The sequence below is a fragment of the Chelon labrosus genome, assembly GCF_963514085.1.
Source record: "Chelon labrosus genome assembly, chromosome: 17".
Lineage (NCBI taxonomy): Eukaryota > Metazoa > Chordata > Actinopteri > Mugiliformes > Mugilidae > Chelon > Chelon labrosus.
This window is the reverse complement of record NC_140350.1, coordinates 13,919,449-13,938,930: the sequence shown is the minus strand read 5'-3', so window position 1 is coordinate 13,938,930 and position 19,482 is coordinate 13,919,449. Positions and strand designations below refer to the sequence as shown.

At 39.4% G+C, this 19,482-nt stretch overlaps 4 protein-coding genes across 4 annotated transcripts; all 4 read right to left on the bottom strand.

The window, feature by feature from the left end:
* Positions 1–1,023: 1,023 nt before the first annotated feature.
* On the bottom strand, positions 1,024–2,224 carry LOC311502593 (olfactory receptor 2AT4-like). Its single transcript, XM_084564898.1, has one exon. It carries the CDS (start codon positions 2,011–2,013, stop codon positions 1,039–1,041), a length of 975 nt encoding a protein of 324 aa, XP_084421024.1. The 5' UTR covers positions 2,014–2,224; the 3' UTR covers positions 1,024–1,038.
* Positions 2,225–6,333: 4,109 nt separating this feature from the next.
* LOC311502594 (olfactory receptor 51E2-like) lies at positions 6,334–8,113 on the bottom strand. The gene has a single exon (XM_084564899.1). It carries the CDS (start codon positions 7,428–7,430, stop codon positions 6,468–6,470), a length of 963 nt encoding a protein of 320 aa, XP_084421025.1. The 5' UTR covers positions 7,431–8,113; the 3' UTR covers positions 6,334–6,467.
* A 2,523-nt stretch (positions 8,114–10,636) lies between these two features.
* LOC311502842 (olfactory receptor 1M1-like) lies at positions 10,637–11,701 on the bottom strand (the record flags this gene model as incomplete). Its single annotated transcript, XM_084565247.1, has 1 exon — positions 10,637–11,701. The coding sequence occupies exon 1, from the start codon at positions 11,597–11,599 to the stop codon at positions 10,637–10,639; it is 963 nt and encodes a 320-aa protein (XP_084421373.1). The 5' UTR covers positions 11,600–11,701.
* A 3,485-nt stretch (positions 11,702–15,186) lies between these two features.
* On the bottom strand, positions 15,187–16,289 carry LOC311502334 (olfactory receptor 1M1-like; the record flags this gene model as incomplete). Its single annotated transcript, XM_084564516.1, has 1 exon — positions 15,187–16,289. The coding sequence occupies one exon, from the start codon at positions 16,287–16,289 to the stop codon at positions 15,327–15,329; it is 963 nt and encodes a 320-aa protein (XP_084420642.1). The 3' UTR covers positions 15,187–15,326.
* Between the last annotated feature and the right edge of the window lie 3,193 nt (positions 16,290–19,482).

Here is a 19,482-nt window from a genome sequence, read left to right as displayed (position 1 = left end):
TTATTACACCACTTGTACAATCTGAGAAAAGAATAACAGTATTCCAAAACATAATATTGGGATACTCATAATTACTGATATTACCTTACACCTCCACTGTTTAGAAGTATACAAGTGTACGTTCATGACTTCCAAATATGTTTTATCTTGTGACTTTAATATGCACTGATCCATAAAGTAAAGAGTGCAAGTAATTAGTGCAATACAGTGACTTGTCTGTTGCAAAATGTTCCCTGAAGATGTATTTAGCATTAAACAGGACACGTAAAACCAAAACAAAAGTGATTCTTTTTTAACTTTTTTGGATATACCATGACCTGGATGACTGAGAACCTTCACAGACATTCTCAAGGACCTAATTTGTTATGAACTCACCGGAGAATTTTGATTAATGACCTCGAATTTCACAAACCATCCTTTACCTGTTTGCACCCTTGACCAATTAAGGGTAAAAAAACAATTAAAAACGGAGCGAGGTGGAAAACAAACGGGAGTGAAGCTGTCTGTTTATTCAAAGCACACAGACTTTCCAGAGGCAATATGAGAAAAGACATTAGTCACACACTTTACAATTCTCAGCTCCTGTGACTCTTGGCACGGTGTTGATATTCTCAGTTTGAAGTAGTTGTGGAGTTTCAAAGGGTGAACAGTCAGCTGAAATCGAGATGTTTAAGTTATCTACCTGTGACTAAAAACATTTCTGAATGTATATTTAAAATTCACAAAAAGCACAAACCACTCAAACACTCTGCAGCAGTCCATCACAGAAAATAAATATAATAGAAACTATCAAAGAACAAAACCGCGGCCCGCAGCCGAGTGTTCAGCCCATTGTTATATCTTATAAATGAGGATCCCTTAATCACACAATCACACAATTGTGACCTAAGATTCACCAACACTCAACTATTCCCCAGAGATTGCGCAGGTTGCAGAGCCTGTTCTTAGCCACCTTGACTCTGACACTCTAATGGTTAAACTAAACTAGTGACACATATTTCAGGCTCTTTACACACAGTTTTCTTATCTCGCCAAGAATTACTTGAGATTTTGCTGACCAACAGTATTTTTTCTAATCAGTGTCAGCACTCTGATTTTAATCTCTTTGGTTTTTAAAGAATAGACAATAGGGTTGATGCAGGGTGGGAGGCAAGAGGCCAGCGACAGGCTCAGGACGCGCTGGTCCGGATCAATGAGCCCCAGATAAAACCCGACAGTAAAAATGATGATGAGGGGAATGTAAAACACAGCCACAAGAATCAGATGCTCAACACAAGTGGCCAAAGCTTTCACTCGACTGTCCAAAGATTTCATCTTGAACACGGTCACCAGGATGCTGACGTAAGACAGAAAGATGAAAGTAAAGGGTACAACAAGAAGCAGAACGGTAGACAAAGACGCCACCCACCAATGCATTGTGTAATCATTACAAGCGAGTCTAAACACAGGTGCGTAGTCACAGAAATAACTGAACACTCTCACAGACCTGCAGAAAGACAACAGAGTCATTATACATGTTGCAAATGCAGTTACTCCAAACGCAAACAACCAGGTCACACCGACAATACAACACATGCTCCGCTGTGTGTTGATTGAGTTTTGACGCAGAGGGAAACATATTGCAACCAACCGGTCATAAGCAAGTATAGCCAGTGCATATGACTCCAAAGATGCAATCGTATAGTACACAAACATTTGTAGTAAACACAGTTTAAATGGAAGGAAGTTATCCTTAACGAGAAATATCTTTATCATGCTGGGAATAAGGCATGTAGAAAGCACTAAATCAATCACTGCAAGGTTGGCAACTGCCGTAAATTTAGGAGTGTGTAAACAGTGATTGACAACAATTATGTAGATCACCAAACTGTTAAACAGAACCGTAACCACATAAACAAAAGCTAGAAAGATGAAGTAGACACTGATGAAAGGAAAAGTCTCAAATCCGATGATATAGAAGCCTGGAGGATGAATGTTGACAGAGTCATTTGAAACAGTCCTGAGAAAAGACATAGTTGATCTCCACAGTCTGCGTTAGAGGACTCCTCTGTCCAAAGAACAAAAATAATCATATCATACTGTTCTCCACAGAAGCTGTAAAATACAGGTACAATGTTCATGTCAGTTCAGATTCAGGCACATTTAAGCTCCATACAAGTCAAACATGAATGCATGTGTTAAAAACGAGTGGCTCACCTAGAAGCAGCTCTGTTTGATGCTGCATCCAAAACTCAACAACCTGACGGCTGCGCGTCTGGCCTGTGTTCGGTGGAAGATATATGTTACTTATCGATCTCATGAGATAAACCTTCCGACTGGCGCAGAGACGCCTTATTAGATCCATAGAGAGTCGGGCTCACTCTGATTAAACTTCTCTTGTGTTCAAAACAAACATGCAATTATTCTTTTGAATGATCGTCTTATGAAATCCAACCAAAATAAAACAACATGCAGCAGGAGAGCTGCTGAGATAGTGAACGTGGGTGTATGACACTGCAGAGACAGCTGAGTCAGGGAAGGTTTCACACACCTCAGTCTTGATAAACTTTTGAGTTTTCCAAATGTTGGTGGCCTTCCCTAGATCAGTGGTCTGTGATATTGGAACAGCAACGATATTAGTAGTATATTGAGTATTTATATTTTATTAGTATTAGTATTATTGTGCCTTTCAGACATGGAGAGGGGAGCAAACCCCAACAACACACACAACCGCAAGTCTGTGTAATGTCAGGTCGATGATAACTTTCTCCATTTGTAATGTGACATGTTGTTAGAGCAGAAAGGGCTTTACTGTTGTGAGCAAACACCATTGTCCTTATAAAGGTTAATTCATTGTGATTCTAATAGGCCCCTTTTCTAAAGTCATTACCAGAGGAGGCCATTTACAGACAGCAAACATGCTTATTACTGTTAAAACTATAATTTCTATAGTAATATAGTAATAACTATAGTTTCTTGCACCTATAATTTTTATTTTTTTTACTTTTAAAAGTTCAACTGTGGGGCGACACTGTGAAGCCCTACGGCACTGATGCCTCACAGCAAGAAGGTTCAGGGTTCAAATCCAGGCTGACCGGGGCCGTTCTGTGTGTTTTCATGTTCTCCCTGTGTCTGCGTGGGTTCTCTCCGTACTCCGGCTTCCTCTCACCACCTAAAGACATGCTCCTTAGGTTAATTGGTTATTCTAAATTGGCCATAGGTTTGCATGTGAGTGTGAATGGTTGTCTGTCTCTCTGTGTTAGCCCTGAGTTAGACTGGAGACCTGTCCAGGGTGTACTCCGCCTCTCGCCCGATGGCAGCTGGGATAGGCTCCAGCAGACCCCGCGACCCTCCAGAGGACAAGCGGTTACAGGAGATGAAGTTCAACTGTCGTAAAACCTGTTTTTTGCTGGAAGAAGTCCACTTTGACGTCCCTCAGACAACCTGTTGTTTGATTAGGTTGAGTCTGTGAATCCTGTAGTTCTGAGTTAAGTATTGTTTGGCCTTTTAAGTCTTATAATTATTGGATTTCATTCACAGCTTTTGGTTATGTTAGAAAAAGATTGCTCAGATATCTTTTACGGTTGTTATTCTTGTAAGAACTATGCAGTTGCACAAAAATTGAACATGTAAAAGTCTGTGAAGTCGAGTTCCTTCAACTGAAGCGGAGTATCTGGTTGACAACAGATCTGTGTCGTGTTCTAATAAAAAATGTAACTCCCTATCAGTCACTGAGAACTAAAGAAGATACCTGGATGTCCGGTGAAACGTCTCCAGATGTCTTTGTTTTTTGGGTAGGGATGTAAAAACTTTGAAGGAAATGCTCTTTGCAGTATCAGTGTTTGTGCAGTATGTTCATGGTCATGCTTTCATCTTTTGCAGTTTAGCTCACACACTCCTCATACCAGATCTTTCATTTTAGTTTTTAATGGAATACAGCAGAGACCAACATAAATCAAGGACAGCGTTTTATTTTTGAATGTGAAACTTCCCAGTGCTCTCTGATAGACAAATCACATAATAACACATGATTTTATAAATTACCCCCAGTGTTTTTTTACTTAAAAGTCTGCTGTCAGCCAACACAACAACTGGCAGGAAAAGTGTGAAAACACTTGAAAGTCCAAGTCAGGATTTTATGTCGCAGCTCACACTTTTTTGTCATTACAAATAATTATATTAAGACATTTCAAGTTTACGGTGTCAGTCCAGTCCTGAACACATCCCACTGTGTGTGTGGCTTTGTGATTTCAGCTGGGCGCAGACTCTTTGGAGGCCAGCTTCTGCTTCCTTAGCTGTTCTTTCCGAGCGTTTTGGAAATTCATCATGCAGTCTTTGAAAGTCTGGACTTGGCTCTGGCACGCTCGCCAGTCCTGGTGCTCGGCCATGCACTCCTGCACGGCGTAGTGCAGCTCAGCACAGCCTGTGCGGTTTATCATCTGATCAACGGGGTCATCCTCGTCGTCTTTGCGGCTGCGGTCGTGAGGTGAAGGGGATGTCATCTTGTTTCAGTACACGGCGCTCAATCAGTCTGCTGAGGAAAACACAGGCTGTTGTTAATAATCAAGTGATTAGTTTTGTTATAAAGTCAAGCCAATTTTGATACTTATAAAACTGCTATATAGTTAATTGATACACTGACGATTACATATGCAAATATAACAATCTAAAATAAAAAAGTGCTTACGTACTTAAAAAGATGAACATGACATTTTATAAACATTGCATTTTGAATGAGAGAATTTTTCACAATGAAAACTTTAACCTCTGACAGTTTAATTTTAAGTCCACTTTGAATACAACTTATAGACCAGTTCATATATACTTTCATTATTGTATCTCTGTTTTAATTACTAGTACAACTTCGTTAATGCTCATCAGTGTCAGTCTGCCGTGGTCTTTTAGCTGAACTAACCTTACAACATAATAGTGCTTTTGTTTTTAGACAGGACTTCACACTCCTTAACGTTACCAAATGTTAGTCTCGTTTACTAGCTTGATCCAGATTGAGGCAAACTGACACAGCGTTTAACTTTACTCTCAATTTTTCTTACCTGCTTGTTGTGTTTGACTTGTGAATTATCTCCGTCGAGGCACTGAAATTCAGTTTTCACAACCTACATGACTTTTCGTAACCGACCGCACAGACAACAGGCGGCGGACACATTTGAGCAAAGGACGAGCGTGTCACCGTAAAACCGTTCCGTTGATGCAGACGTTAGTTCCGCTAATTGAAGAGTTAAATGGCAGGCTACCCATCAGAGAATGTAATAATAATATTAATAATTCATTATTAATTAACACGCACTAAGAATCATGTCGTAGCCGATTTAATAAGGTATGGAGTGTAAAATGTATTGATAAATATTCAATACACACTCCCCTCTCAAGCCTAGAGAGGCTTGTTTGATTTCTAGAGAAATGATAAACAAATATAGGCTATAAAAAATCATAACACCAATGGCCTACATATTGTATCTGTTTCACTTAGAATTAGACTTGTGGTGAATAAACTTTAAATAAATCTGTGTTTGTATATAGCTAGCCTCTGTTGTTTATTACACAGATACACTATCACTAACAGATCGAACTTAGTCATTAAAGTAAGAGTGAACTTTTGGACTGGTAATGAATAGTTCATGCAGGGGGGAAATATAGTTGTGGCTTCATTTTTATTTCGATTTTTATTTGAAAGAGCATTTGATTCAAAAATATAATTGGACTCATATCATGCAGGAGGTTCATAATGAAGGCCAAGTTCATATACATGTGTGCCACATGATCAAGTTTTGTCACTTTGTAGGGAATAATCTTGATTAAAAGTCATAAGATATCACATAACAAGTGTAAAGCACATCTAAATCATGCCAGGACACAATTAATAAAAATCCTAACTGCCTACCATGTTAGACAAAATAAAACTTACTCTTATTTTTTATTGCATCAGTGCTCATTTTTATCTCTTTGCTTTTGAATAAACAACAAGATTAATGCAGATATAGCATGTTGTAGTTAGTGACACAAGGGGCTTAAACAAGACCAATACATCAAAGTAAAGGAAGCTAAAAGGAGCATGAAAGTAAGTGACGAGGCTACTTTAAACACTGGTGCAAAATAGCTTAAGAGAATTTGAAAGTCAGCGAAGATATTATACAAGCCACAGTGAACCAAAACAAAACGTTATTCCAATGAGCCCAATTTGTGCTGCTACCACAACAATAATTCAGTCAACAAACCTTTTACTGTACAGACTTCAGACTAATTAATCTCAGTTGCACCTGTTAGGGATAAAAACAATTGTAATGTGGGGTAAACAGGTGTGGCGTGTACATTCAGTGGTATCCTTTCACACAGTGTCTCCAGTTTTAAATGAAGAGCAATCAGTGTTTGCTTTTTCTCCTACCTTAAGAGATTACTGTTTCAATTACACACACAAACACACAATCTTAACTGTTTCCTGAGATACTTTTCAATGGAAAATAAAGTTGTCAAGGGCTTGTTTTCATCCTACGTACCAGTGCCACAACTCTTGTTTTAATCTCTTTGGTTTTTAGAGAATACAAAATAGGATTGATGCAGGGCGGGATGCAAGAAGCCAGCGACAGGCTCAGGACACGTATGTCTGGGTCCATGGCTCCAATATAAAGCCCATATAAGAAGATAGCGAATAAAGGGATGTAAAATATAGCAACAAGAACAATGTGTTCAACGCAAGTTCCAAGAACTTTCACCCTGTTGCTCACTGATTTCATCCTGAACACGGTCACCAGGATGGTGCTGTAAGACAGAAGGATGAAAGTAAAGGGGAGTAACAAGCTCACCAAGCTAGGAGTTGAAGCTACAGCCCGCTGCGCAGAGTTGTCATTACAGGCAAGTCTAAACACAGGTGCATAGTCACAGAAATAACTCATCACTCTGACAGAATTACAAAAAGACAGCTTCGTTATCATCACTACGCTATATGCCATTAACCCTGCACTGTAAACCCACATGATGGCAACAATACTAGACATGATTGTCAGCGTGTTGAATAGGTTCTGACGCATAGGGAAACATATCACGATCAAGCGGTCATAGGCAAGTATAGCGAGTGAACAAGACTCCATGACCCCAGCAGTGTAGTAGGCATACATCTGAACCAGGCAGAAGTTGAAAGAGATGAAGTTGTCGTTAAAGAGGAATGTCTTAATCATGCTGGGAATGATGCTTGTGTTTAAGAGGATGTCAACTACTGCCAGGTTTGCAATAGCCAGATATTTCGGAGTATGCAAGCTCTGGTTACAGACAATTATGTACATCAGTAAAACATTGAACACGAGTGTAACCACATAGACAAACGCCAGGAAGATCATGTAGACGCTGACGTTTTGAAAAGTCACAAATCCGATAATATAGAAACCAGGAGGGTGAATGAGGACAGAGTCGTTTAAAACTGTCTTGACAGTAGACATATTTGATCTCCAAAGTCTGTTTGGTGGAAGAAAACCTCTATGGTGTGAAAAATCTCTTTAGTCTGAAAAAGAGGAAAACAATACATCCACTTGGTTACCACGCTACACTTTACAATCACTTACTTCAAACAGCCACAGACACATTTAAAGCATTTAAGTCACTGAAAACATATTCAGAGTGATTAAATCAAACATACCGAAGAACAGAGCACATGTTTGCCTCCCTGATGAGAACAGTTGTTCGCTGACGGTAACAGCAGCCATGGACTGTCTGCACATCGAACCTGTGCACAGTAGAACATATACCTTCTTCCTCAATCTCCAGAGATAAAATTACAGACTTCTAATTAAGATTAACATCTATATGATTAATGCAGTAATGAGCAGTAGCCTGTTATAGGATTTTTTTCCCCCATGGAGAGTAGTGTACTGTCTTCCAACTTATTTTTCACACAGAACAAACATCTAATTATTGTTCCTTGAGTCCAACCTCATAACTCTTTGTACATGTAGTAAAGTTTCAGCAGTTTGAAAACTTAACATCTGCTAATTCCTTAGAGTGTGAGGTAAGGCAGTGTCTTATGACACCTGTCGTTGAGTTCAGAATGATAACAGCATGGTAGTCCCTGTAGAAAAGGTCAGGCCCCGTCTTCAACCACGCTGTGTAGAAGGTAAAGAAAGCTTTATACGCCGATCAGCCACAACATTATGACCTAATATTAATAATATTAATAATCCTAATATTGTGCAGGTCTCCCTTGTGCCTCCAAAACAGTTGTGACTCATCAGAGAATGGACATGGGCCTTCTGAGGGTGTCCTGTGGTGTCTGGCACCAGAATGTTGTTAGTGGGGGCCTTTGGGTCCTATGGGTTGAGGGGAGGGGTGTCTGTGGATCATCCCACAGATACTTGATCAGTTTGGGATCTCGTGAATCGGGAGGCCAGGTCAACACCTTGTGCTGTTTTTCATATCTTTTGAGTTGTTCCTAAACCGTTTTTGTGTGTGTGTCTGTGTCAGGCTGCATCCTGCTGGGGATGGCTGCTGCCATCAAGGAGTGTCATTGCTATGGGGTGGGGGTGCCTGGTCTGGTCTGGGTGGGTGCTACATGTCTAAGTAACATCCACATGAACGCCATGTCCAAAGTTTCCCTATCAGTGGTCATAATGTTATGCCTGAACTTTTTTGTTGTTGTTGTTTTTAGTTGTTCCTAAACCATGTTTTGAAAGTCTGGACTTGGCTCTGGCACGCTCGCCAGTCCTGGTGCTCGGCCATACACTCCTGCACGGTGTAGTGTCGTTCAGCACAGCCTGTGCGGTTTATCATCTGTTCAACGGGGTCATCCTCGTCGTCTTTCCGGCTGTGGTCGTGGAGTGAAGGGGATGTCATCTTGTTTCAGTACACGGCACTGAATCAGCCTGTTACAAAGTCAGGCCAATTATCAATTTGGGTACTCTTAAAACTGCTATATAGTTAATTAATACATTGAAGATTACATATCTAAAATAAAAAAGTGCTTACATACGTAATAAAAGTGAACATGAAAATTTATAAACGTACTATGAATGAGAGAATTTTTCAGTGAAAACTTTAACCTCCGACAGTTTAATTTTAAGTCCACTTTGAATGCAACTTATAGACCAGTTCATATATATTTTAATTATTGTATCTCTGTTTTAATTACTAGTGCAACTGCGTTAATGCTCATCAGTGTCAGTCTGCCGTGGTCTTTTAGCTGAACTAACCTCACAACATACTATAATAGTTTTGTTTTTAGACAGGACTTCACACTCCTTAACGTTACCTAATGTTAGTCTCGTTTGCTAGCTTGATCCAGATTGAGGCAAACTGACACAGCGTTTGACTTTACTCTCTATTCTTTGTTTGTTGTGTTTGACTTGTTAATTATCTCCGTCGAAGCACTAAAATTGAGTTTTCACAACCTACATGACTTTTCGTAACCGACCGCACAGACAACAGGCGGCGGACACATTTGAGCGACGGACGAGCGTGTCACCGTAAAACTGTTCCGTTGATGCAGACGTTAATTGAAGAGTTAAATGGCAGGCTACCCATCAGAGAATGTAATAATAATATTAATAATCAATAAACACGTATTAAGAATCATGTCGTAACTTATACATTTAGTAAAGTATAGAGTGTAAAATATACTGATAAATATTTAATACACACTCCCCTGTCAAGCCTCTAGAGAGGCATGTTTGATTTCTAGAGAAATTTCTAGAGAAACGACAAATATGGGCTATAAAATCTCAGATAAGACCAATGACGTACATATCTGTTTCACTCAGAATTAGACTTCTGGTGAATACACTTTAAAGAAATTGGTGTTTATATAGCTAGCCTCTGTTGTTTATTACACAGATACACTATCACTAACAGATCGAACTTAGTCATTAAAATAAGTGTGAACTTTTGGACTGGTAATGACAAGATCATGCAGGACTCATATCATGCAGGAGTTTCATACTGGAGGCCAAGTTCATATACATGTGCGCCACAATTGACTCTTATTTTTTTATTGCATCAGTGCTCATTTTTATCTCTTTGCTTTTGAATAAACAACAAGATTAATGCAGATATAGCATGTTGTAGTTAGTGACACAAGGGGCTTACACAAGACCAATACATCAAAGTAAAAGATGCTAAAAGGAGCATGAAAGTAAGTGACGAGGCTACTTTAAACACTGGTGCGTAGTCACTGTAATAGCTTAAGAGAATTTGAAAAAGTCAGCGAAGATATCATACAAAACCATAGTTTGCCAAAACAAAATTATTCCAATGAGCCCAATTTGTGCTGCTACCACAACAGTATTTCAGTCAACAAACCTTTTACTGTACAGACTTCAGACTAATTAATCTCAGTTGCACCTGTCAGGGATGAAAACAATTGTAATGTGAGGTAAACAGGTGTGGCGTGTACATTCATTGTTGTCCTTTCATTCAGATTACACATGTCTCCAGACTACCACTTTTAAATGAGACATGTTTCCATCATTTACAAGGACAGTACATTTTAATTTTTGTGGTGGCTTACCTTAACTGTAACCTTAATCTGCTTATGACTTGTCCTCATAAGAAAGAGGAGCCAACAATGTGACTGTTTTAAGAGATTACTGTCTCAATTACACACAAATACACAATCTTAACTGTTTCCTGAGATACTTTTCAATGGAAAATAAAGTTGTCAAGGGCTTGTTTTCATCCTATGTACCAGTGCCACAACTCTTGTTTTAATTTCTTTGGTTTTTAAAGAATACAAAATAGGATTGATGCAGGGCGGGATGCAAGAAGCCAGCGACAGGCTCAGGACACGCACGTCTGGGTCCATGGCTCCAATATAAAGCCCATATAAGAAGATAGCGAATAAAGGGATGTAAAATATAGCAACAAGAACAATGTGCTCAACGCAAGTTCCAAGAACTTTCACCCTGTTAGTCACTGATTTCATCCTGAACACGGTCACCAGGATGGTGCTGTAAGACAGAAGGATGAAAGTAAAGGGGAGTAACAGGTTCACCAAGCCAGGAGTTGAAGCTACAGCCCACTGCGCAGAGTTGTCATTACAGGCGAGTCTAAACACAGGTGCATAGTCACAGAAATAACTCATCACTCTCACAGAATTACAAAAAGACAGCTTCGTTATCATCACTACGCTATATGCCATTAATCCTGCACTGTAAACCCACATGATGCCAACAATACTAGACATGATTGTCAGCGTGTTGAATAGGTTCTGACGCATAGGGAAACATATCACGATCAAGCGGTCATAGGCAAGTATAGCGAGTGAATAAGACTCCATGACTGCAACAGTGGCGTAGGCATACATCTGAACCAGGCACAAGTTGAAAGAGATGAAGTTGTCGTTAAAGAGGAATGTCTTAATCATGCTGGGAATGATGCTTGTGTTTAAGAGGATGTCAACTACTGCCAGGTTTGCAATAGCCAGATATTTCGGAGTATGCAAGCTCTGGTTACAGACGATTATGTACATCAGTAAAACATTGAACACGAGTGTAACCACATAGACAAACACCAGGAAGATCATGTAGACGCTGACGTTTTGAAAAGTCACAAATCCGATAATATAGAAACCCGGAGGGTGAATGAGGACAGAGTCGTTTAAAACTGTCTTGACAGTAGACATATTTGATCTCCAAAGTCTGTTTGGTGGAAGGAAACCTCTATGGTGTGTAAAATCTCTTCAGTCTGAAAAAGAGGAAAACAATACATCCACTTGGTTACCACGCTACACTTTACAATCACTTACTTCAAACACCCACGGACACATTTAAAGCATTTAAGTCACTGAAAACATATTCAGAGTGATTAAATCAAACATACCGAAGAACAGAGCACATGTTTGCCTCCCTGATGAGAACAGTTGTTCGCTGACCTTAACAGCAGCCATGGACTGTCTGCACATCGAACCTGTGCACAGTAGAACATATACCTTCTTCCTCAATCTCCAGAGATAAAAATGCAGTCTTCTAATTAAGAATAACATCGATATGATTAATACAGTAATGAGCAGTACGTCATTACTGCCATGGAGAGTAGTGTGCTGTCTTCCAACTTATTTTGCACACAGAACAAACATCTAATTATTGTTCCTTGAGTCCAACCTCATAACTCTTTGTACACGTAGTAAAGTTTCAGCAGTTTGAAAACTTAACATCTGCCAACTCCTTAGAGTGTGAGTTAAGGCAGTGTTTTATGACACCTGTCGTTGAGTTCAGAATGATAACAGCATGGTAGTCCCTGCAGAAAATGTCAGGCCTCGTCTTCAACCACGCTGTGTAGAAGGTAAAGAAAGCTTTATACGCCGATCAGCCACAACATTATGACCTAATATTAATAATATTAATAATCCTAATATTGTGCAGGTCTCCCTTGTGCCTCCAAAACAGTTGTGACTGATCAAAGAATGGACATGGGCCTTCTGAGGGTGTCCTGTGGTGTCTGGTAACAGAATGTTGTTAGTGGGGCCTTTGGGTCCTATGGGTTGAGGGGAGGGGCCTCTGTGGATCATCCCACTTGATCAGTTTGGGATCTAGTGAATTTGGAGGCCAGGTCAACACCTTGTGCTGTTTTACATATCTTTTGAGTTGTTCCTAAACCGTTTTTGTGTGTGTGTGTCTGTGTCAGGCTGCATCCTGCTGGGGATGGCTGCTGCCATCAAGGAGTGTCATTGCTATGGGGTGGGGGTGCCTGGTCTGGTCTAGGTGGAGGTTACATGTCTAAGTAACATCCACATGAACGCCAAGTCCAAAGTTTCCCTGTCAGTGGTCATACTGTTACGCGTGATCGTTCTTTTTTTTTTGTTTTTTTTTTAGTTATTCCTAAACCATTTTTTGAAAGTCTGGACTTTTCTCTGGCACGCTCGCCAGTCCTGGTGCTCGGCCATACACTCCTGCACGGTGTAGTGTCGTTCAGCACAGCCTGTGCGGTTTATCATCTGTTCAACGGGGTCATCCTCGTCGTCTTTCCGGCTCCGGTCGTGGAGTAAAGGGGAGGTCATCTTGTTTCAGTACACGGCACTGAATCAGCCTGTTACAAAGTCAGGTCAATTTTCAATTTGGGTACTCTTAAAACTGCTATATAGTTAATTAATACATTGAAGATTACATATCTAAAATAAAAAAGTGCTTATATACGTAATAAAAGTGAACATGAAAATTTATAAACATTGCACTTTGAATGAGAGAATTTTTCACAGTGAAAACTTTAACCTCTGACAGTTTAATTTTAAGTCCACTTTGAATACAACTTATAGACCAGTTCATATATATTTTAATTATTGTATCTCTGTTTTAATTACTAGTGCAACTGCGTTAATGTTCATCAGTGTCAGTCTACCGTGGTCTTTTAGCTGAACTAACCTTACAACAAACTATGGTAGTTTTGTTTTTAGACAGGACTTCACACTCCTCAACGTTACCTAATTGTAGTGGCCATTTGTCCATAAAAATAACAAAATAAACTTTAAATCAAACATAATCAAAGGGCCACTGATGCACCATGGGAATGTGGTTTAACGCAGGCAAAAAGAAGGTGAATGTCCATACCAGATCTTGCGTTTGGTGTTGATTTATTTCAAAAATAATAAAACAAAAAAAAGAACAAAGAAAATCGTGGCTGCTTCCTCCTTGCGCTGGTAAAAAACCATAGGCCCACCCAGGTGCATGCTGGTCCTCAAGGTGCCAGTTCCTTAAATAAACTCAGGTGCCCACAGTTACCCAAATACCAAAATTTTAAACTATGCAAATATCCTAAACAAATAACTAACAAAGAGTATCATCAAAAATCGAATCTAAACAAAACAAACACTTCAGTTAATCAAATAAATTTACTCTTAATTAGCAAATTAAATTTACAACTAAGACTACAGCTCCTACACTAATGTTAGTCTCGTTTGCTAGCTTGGTCCAGATTGAGGCAAACTGACACAGTGTTTGACTTTACTCTGTATTTTTTGTTTGTTCTGTTTGACTTGTTAATTATCTCCGTCGAGGCACTGAAATTCAATTTTCACAACGTACATAACTTTTCGTAACCGACCGCAGAGACAACAGGCGGCGGACACATTTGAGCAAAGGACGAGCGTGTTACCGTAAAACTGTTCCGTCGATGCAGACGTTAATTGAAGAGTTAAATGGCATTCTGCCCATCAAAGAATGTAATAATAATATTAATAATCAATTAACACGTATTAAGAATCATGTCGTAACCTATAAATTTAGTAAAGTATAGAGTGTACAATATACTGATGAATATAACACACTCCCCTGTCAAGCCTCGAGAGAGGCTTGTTTGATTTCTAGAGAAATTTCTAGAGAAATGACAAATATAGGCTATAAAATCTCAGATAAGACCAATGACGTACATATCTGTTTCACTCAGAATTAGACTTCTGGTGAATACACTTTAAAGAAATTGGTGCTTATATAGCTAGCTTCTGTTGTTTATTACACAGGTACACTATCACTAACAGATCGAACTTAGCCATTAAAATAAGTGTGAACTTTTGGACTGGTAATGAATAGTTCATGCAGGGGGCAAATATGGTTGTGGCTTCATTTTTATTTAGATTTTTATTTGAAAGAGCATTTGATTCGAAAATATAATTGGACTCATATCATGCTGGAGTTTCATACTGGAGGCCAAGTTCATATACATGTGCGCCACAATTGACTCTTATTTTTTTATTGCATCAGTGCTCATTTTTATCTCTTTGCTTTTGAATAAACAACAAGATTAATGGAGATATAACATGTTGTAGTTAGTGACACAAGGGGCTTACACAAGACCAATACATCAAAGTAAAGGAAGCTAAAAGGAGCATGAAAGTAAGTGACGAGGCTACTTTAAACACTGGTGCGTAGTCACTGTAATAGCTTAAGAGAATTTGAAAAAGTCAGCGAAGATATCATACAAAACCATAGTTTGCCAAAACAAAATGATTCCAATGAGCCCAATTTGTGCTGCTACCACAACAGTATTTCAGTCAACAAACCTTTTACTGTACAGACTTCAGACTAATTAATCTCAGTTGCACCTGTTAGGGATGAAAACAATTGTAATGTGAGGTAAACAGGTGTGGCGTGTACATTCATTGTTGTCCCTTCATTCAGATTACACATGTCTCCAGACTACCACTTTTAAATGAGACATGTTTCCATCATTTACAAGGACAGTACATTTTAATTTTTGTGGTGGCTTACCTTAACTGTAACCTTAATCTGCTTATGACTTGTCCTCATAAGAAAGAGGAGCCAACAATGTGACTGTTTTAAGAGATTACTGTCTCAATTACACACAAATACACAATCTTAACTGTTTCCTGAGATACTTTTCAATGGAAAATAAAGTTGTCAAGGGCTTGTTTTCATCCTGCGTACCAGTGCCACAACTCTTGTTTTAATTTCTTTGGTTTTTAAAGAATACAAAATAGGATTGATGCAGGGCGGGATGCAAGAAGCCAGCGACAGGCTCAGGACACGCACGTCTGGGTCCATGGCTCCAATATAAAGCCCATATAAGAAGATAGCGAATAAAGGGATGTAAAATATAGCAACAAGAACAATGTGCTCAACGCAAGTTCCAAGAACTTTCACCCTGTTGCTCACTGATTTCATCCTGAACACAGTCACCAGGATGGTGCTGTAAGACAGAAGGATGAAAGTAAAGGGGAGTAACAGGTTCACCAAGCCAGGAGTTGAAGCTACAGCCCACTGCGCAGAGTTGTCATTACAGGCGAGTCTAAACACAGGTGCATAGTCACAGAAATAACTCATCACTCTGACAGAATTACAAAAAGACAGCTTCGTTATCATCACTACGCTATATGCCATTAATCCTGCACTGTAAACCCACATGATGCCAACAATACTAGACATGATTGTCAGCGTGTTGAATAGGTTCTGACGCATAGGGAAACATATCACGATCAAGCGGTCATAGGCAAGTATAGCGAGTGAATAAGACTCCATGACTGCAACAGTGTAGTAGGCATACATCTGAACCAGGCACAAGTTGAAAGAGATGAAGTTGTTGTTAAAGAGGAATGTCTTAATCATGCTGGGAATGATGCTTGTGTTTAAGAGGATGTCAACTACTGCCAGGTTTGCAATAGCCAGATATTTCGGAGTATGCAAGCTCTGGTTACAGACAATTATGTACATCAGTAAAACATTGAACACGAGTGTAACCACATAGACAAACGCCAGGAAGATCATGTAGACGCTGACGTTTGGAAAAGTCACAAATCCGATAATATAGAAACCCGGAGGGTGAATGAGGACAGAGTCGTTTAAAACTGTCTTGAGAGTAGACATATTTGATCTCCAAAGTCTGTTTGGTGGAAGAAAACCTCTATGGTGTGTAAAATCTCTTCAGTCTGAAAAAGAGGAAAACAATACATCCACTTTGTTACCACGCTACACTTTACAATCACTTACTTCAAACAGGCACGGACACATTTAAAGCATTTAAGTCACTGAAAACATATTCAGAGTGATTAAATCAAACATACCAAAGAACAGAGCACATGTTTGCCTCCCTGATGAGAACAGTTGTTCGCTGACCTTAACAGCAGCCATGGACTGTCTGCACATCAAACCTGTGCACAGTAGAACATATACCTTCTTCCTCAATCTCCAGAGATAAAAATACAGACTTCTAATTAAGAATAACATCGATATGATTAATACAGTAATGAGCAGTACGTCATTACTGCCATGGAGAGTAGTGTACTGTCTTCCAACTTATTTTGCACACAGAACAAACATCTAATTATTGTTCCTTGAGTCCAACCTCATAACTCTTTGTACACGTAGTAAAGTTTCAGCAGTTTGAAAACTTAACATCTGCCAACCCCTTAGAGTGTGAGGTAAGGCAGTGTCTTATGACACCTGTCGTTGAGTTCAGAATGATAACAGCATGGTAGTCCCTGTAGAAAATGTCAGGCCCCGTCTTCAACCACGCTGTGTAGAAGGTAAAGAAAGCTTTATACGCCGATCAGCCACAACATTACGACCTAATATTAATAATATTAATAATCCTAATATTGTGCAGGTCTCCCTTGTGCCTCCAAAACAGTTGTGACTGATCAAAGAATGGACATGGGCCTTCTGAGGGTGTCCTGTGGTGTCTGGCACCAGAATGTTGTTAGTGGGGGCCTTTGGGTCCTATGGGTTGAGTGGAGGGGCCTCTGTGGTTCATCCGACAGATACTTGATCAGTTTGGGATCTAGTGAATCGGGAGGCCAGGTCAACACCTTGTGCTGTTTTTCATATGTTTTTAGTTGTTCCTAAACCGTTTTTGTGTGTGTGTCTGTGTCAGGCTGCATCCTGCTGGGGATGGCTGCTGCCATCAAGGAGTGTCATTGCTATGGGGTGGGGGTGCCTGGTCTGGTCTGGGTGGGTGCTACATGTCTAAGTAACATCCACATGAACGCCATGTCCAAAGTTTCCCTGTCAGTGGTCATAATGTTATGCCTGAACTTTTTTGTTGTTGTTGTTTTTAGTTATTCCTAAACCATTTTTTGAAAGTCTGGACTTGGCTCTGGCACGCTCGCCAGTCCTGGTGCTCGGCCATGCACTCCTGCACGGTGTAGTGTCGTTCAGCACAGCCTGTGCGGTTTATCATCTGTTCAACAGGGTCATCCTCATCGTCTTTCCGGCTGCGGTCGTGGAGTGAGTGAAGGGGATGTCATCTTGTTTCAGTACACGGCACTGAATCAGCCTGTTACAAAGTCAGGCCAATTATCAATTTGGGTAGGCCTACTCTTAAAACTGCTATATAGTTAATTAATACATTGAAGATTACATATCTAAAATAAAAAAGTGCTTACATACGTAATAAAAGTGAACATGAAAATTTATAAACATTGTACTTTGAATGAGAGAATTTTTCACAGTGAAAACTTTAACCTCTGACAGTTTAATTTTAAGTCCACTTTGAATGCAACTTATAGACCAGTTCATATATATTTTAATTATTGTATCTCTGTTTTAATTACTACTGCAACTGCGTTAATGCTCATCAGTGTCAGTCTGCCCTGGTCGTTTAGCTGAACTAACCTCACAACATACTATAATAGTTTTGTTTTTAGACAGGACTTCACACTCCTTAACGTTACCTAATGTTAGTCTCGTTTGCCAGCTTGATCCAGATTGAGGCAAACTGACACAGCGTTTGACTTTACTCTCTATTCTTTGTTTGTTGTGTTTGACTTGTTAATTATCTCCGTCGAAGCACTAAAATTGAGTTTTCACAACCTACATGACTTTTCGTAACCGACCGCAGAGACAACAGGCGGCGGACACATTTGAGCGACGGACGAGCGTGTCACCGTAAAACTGTTCCGTTGATGCAGACGTTAGTTCTGGTAATTGAAGAGTTAATGGCAGGCTACCCATCAAAGAATGTAATAATAATATTAATAATCAATTAACACGTATTAAGAATCATGTCGTAACCTATAAATTTAGTAAAGTATAGAGTGTACAATATACTGATGAATATAACACACTCCCCTGTCAAGCCTCGAGAGAGGCTTGTTTGATTTCTAGAGAAATTTCTAGAGAAATGACAAATATAGGCTATAAAATCTCAGATAAGACCAATGACGTACATATCTGTTTCACTCAGAATTAGACTTCTGGTGAATACACTTTAAAGAAATTGGTGTTTATATAGCTAGCCTCTGTTGTTTATTACACAGATACACTATCACTAACAGATCGAACTTAGTCATTAAAATAAGTGTGAACTTTTGGACTGGTAATGACAAGATCATGCAGGACTCATATCATGCAGGAGTTTCATACTGGAGGCCAAGTTCATATACATGTGCGCCACAATTTACTCTTATTTTTTTATTGCATCAGTGCTCATTTTTATCTCTTTGCTTTTGAATAAACAACAAGATTAATGCAGATATAGCATGTTGTAGTTAGTGACACAAGGGGCTTACACAAGACCAATACATCAAAGTAAAAGAAGCTAAAAGGAGCATGAAAGTAAGTGACGAGGCTACTTTAAACACTGGTGCGTAGTCACTGTAATAGCTTAAGAGAATTTGAAAAAGTCAGCGAAGATATCATACAAAACCATAGTTTGCCAAAACAAAATTATTCCAATGAGCCCAATTTGTGCTGCTACCACAACAGTATTTCAGTCAACAAACCTTTTACTGTACAGACTTCAGACTAATTAATCTCAGTTGCACCTGTCAGGGATGAAAACAATTGTAATGTGAGGTAAACAGGTGTGGCGTGTACATTCATTGTTGTCCTTTCATTCAGATTACACATGTCTCCAGACTACCACTTTTAAATGAGACATGTTTCCATCATTTACAAGGACAGTACATTTTAATTTTTGTGGTGGCTTACCTTAACTGTAACCTTAATCTGCTTATGACTTGTCCTCATAAGAAAGAGGAGCCAACAATGTGACTGTTTTAAGAGATTACTGTCTCAATTACACACAAATACACAATCTTAACTGTTTCCTGAGATACTT

Coding starts and splice junctions, on each gene's coding strand:
- LOC311502593 (XM_084564898.1), bottom strand. CDS start 2,013: ATGTCTTTTCTCAGGACTGTTTCAAATGACTCTGTCAACATTCATCCT.
- LOC311502594 (XM_084564899.1), bottom strand. CDS start 7,430: ATGTCTACTGTCAAGACAGTTTTAAACGACTCTGTCCTCATTCACCCT.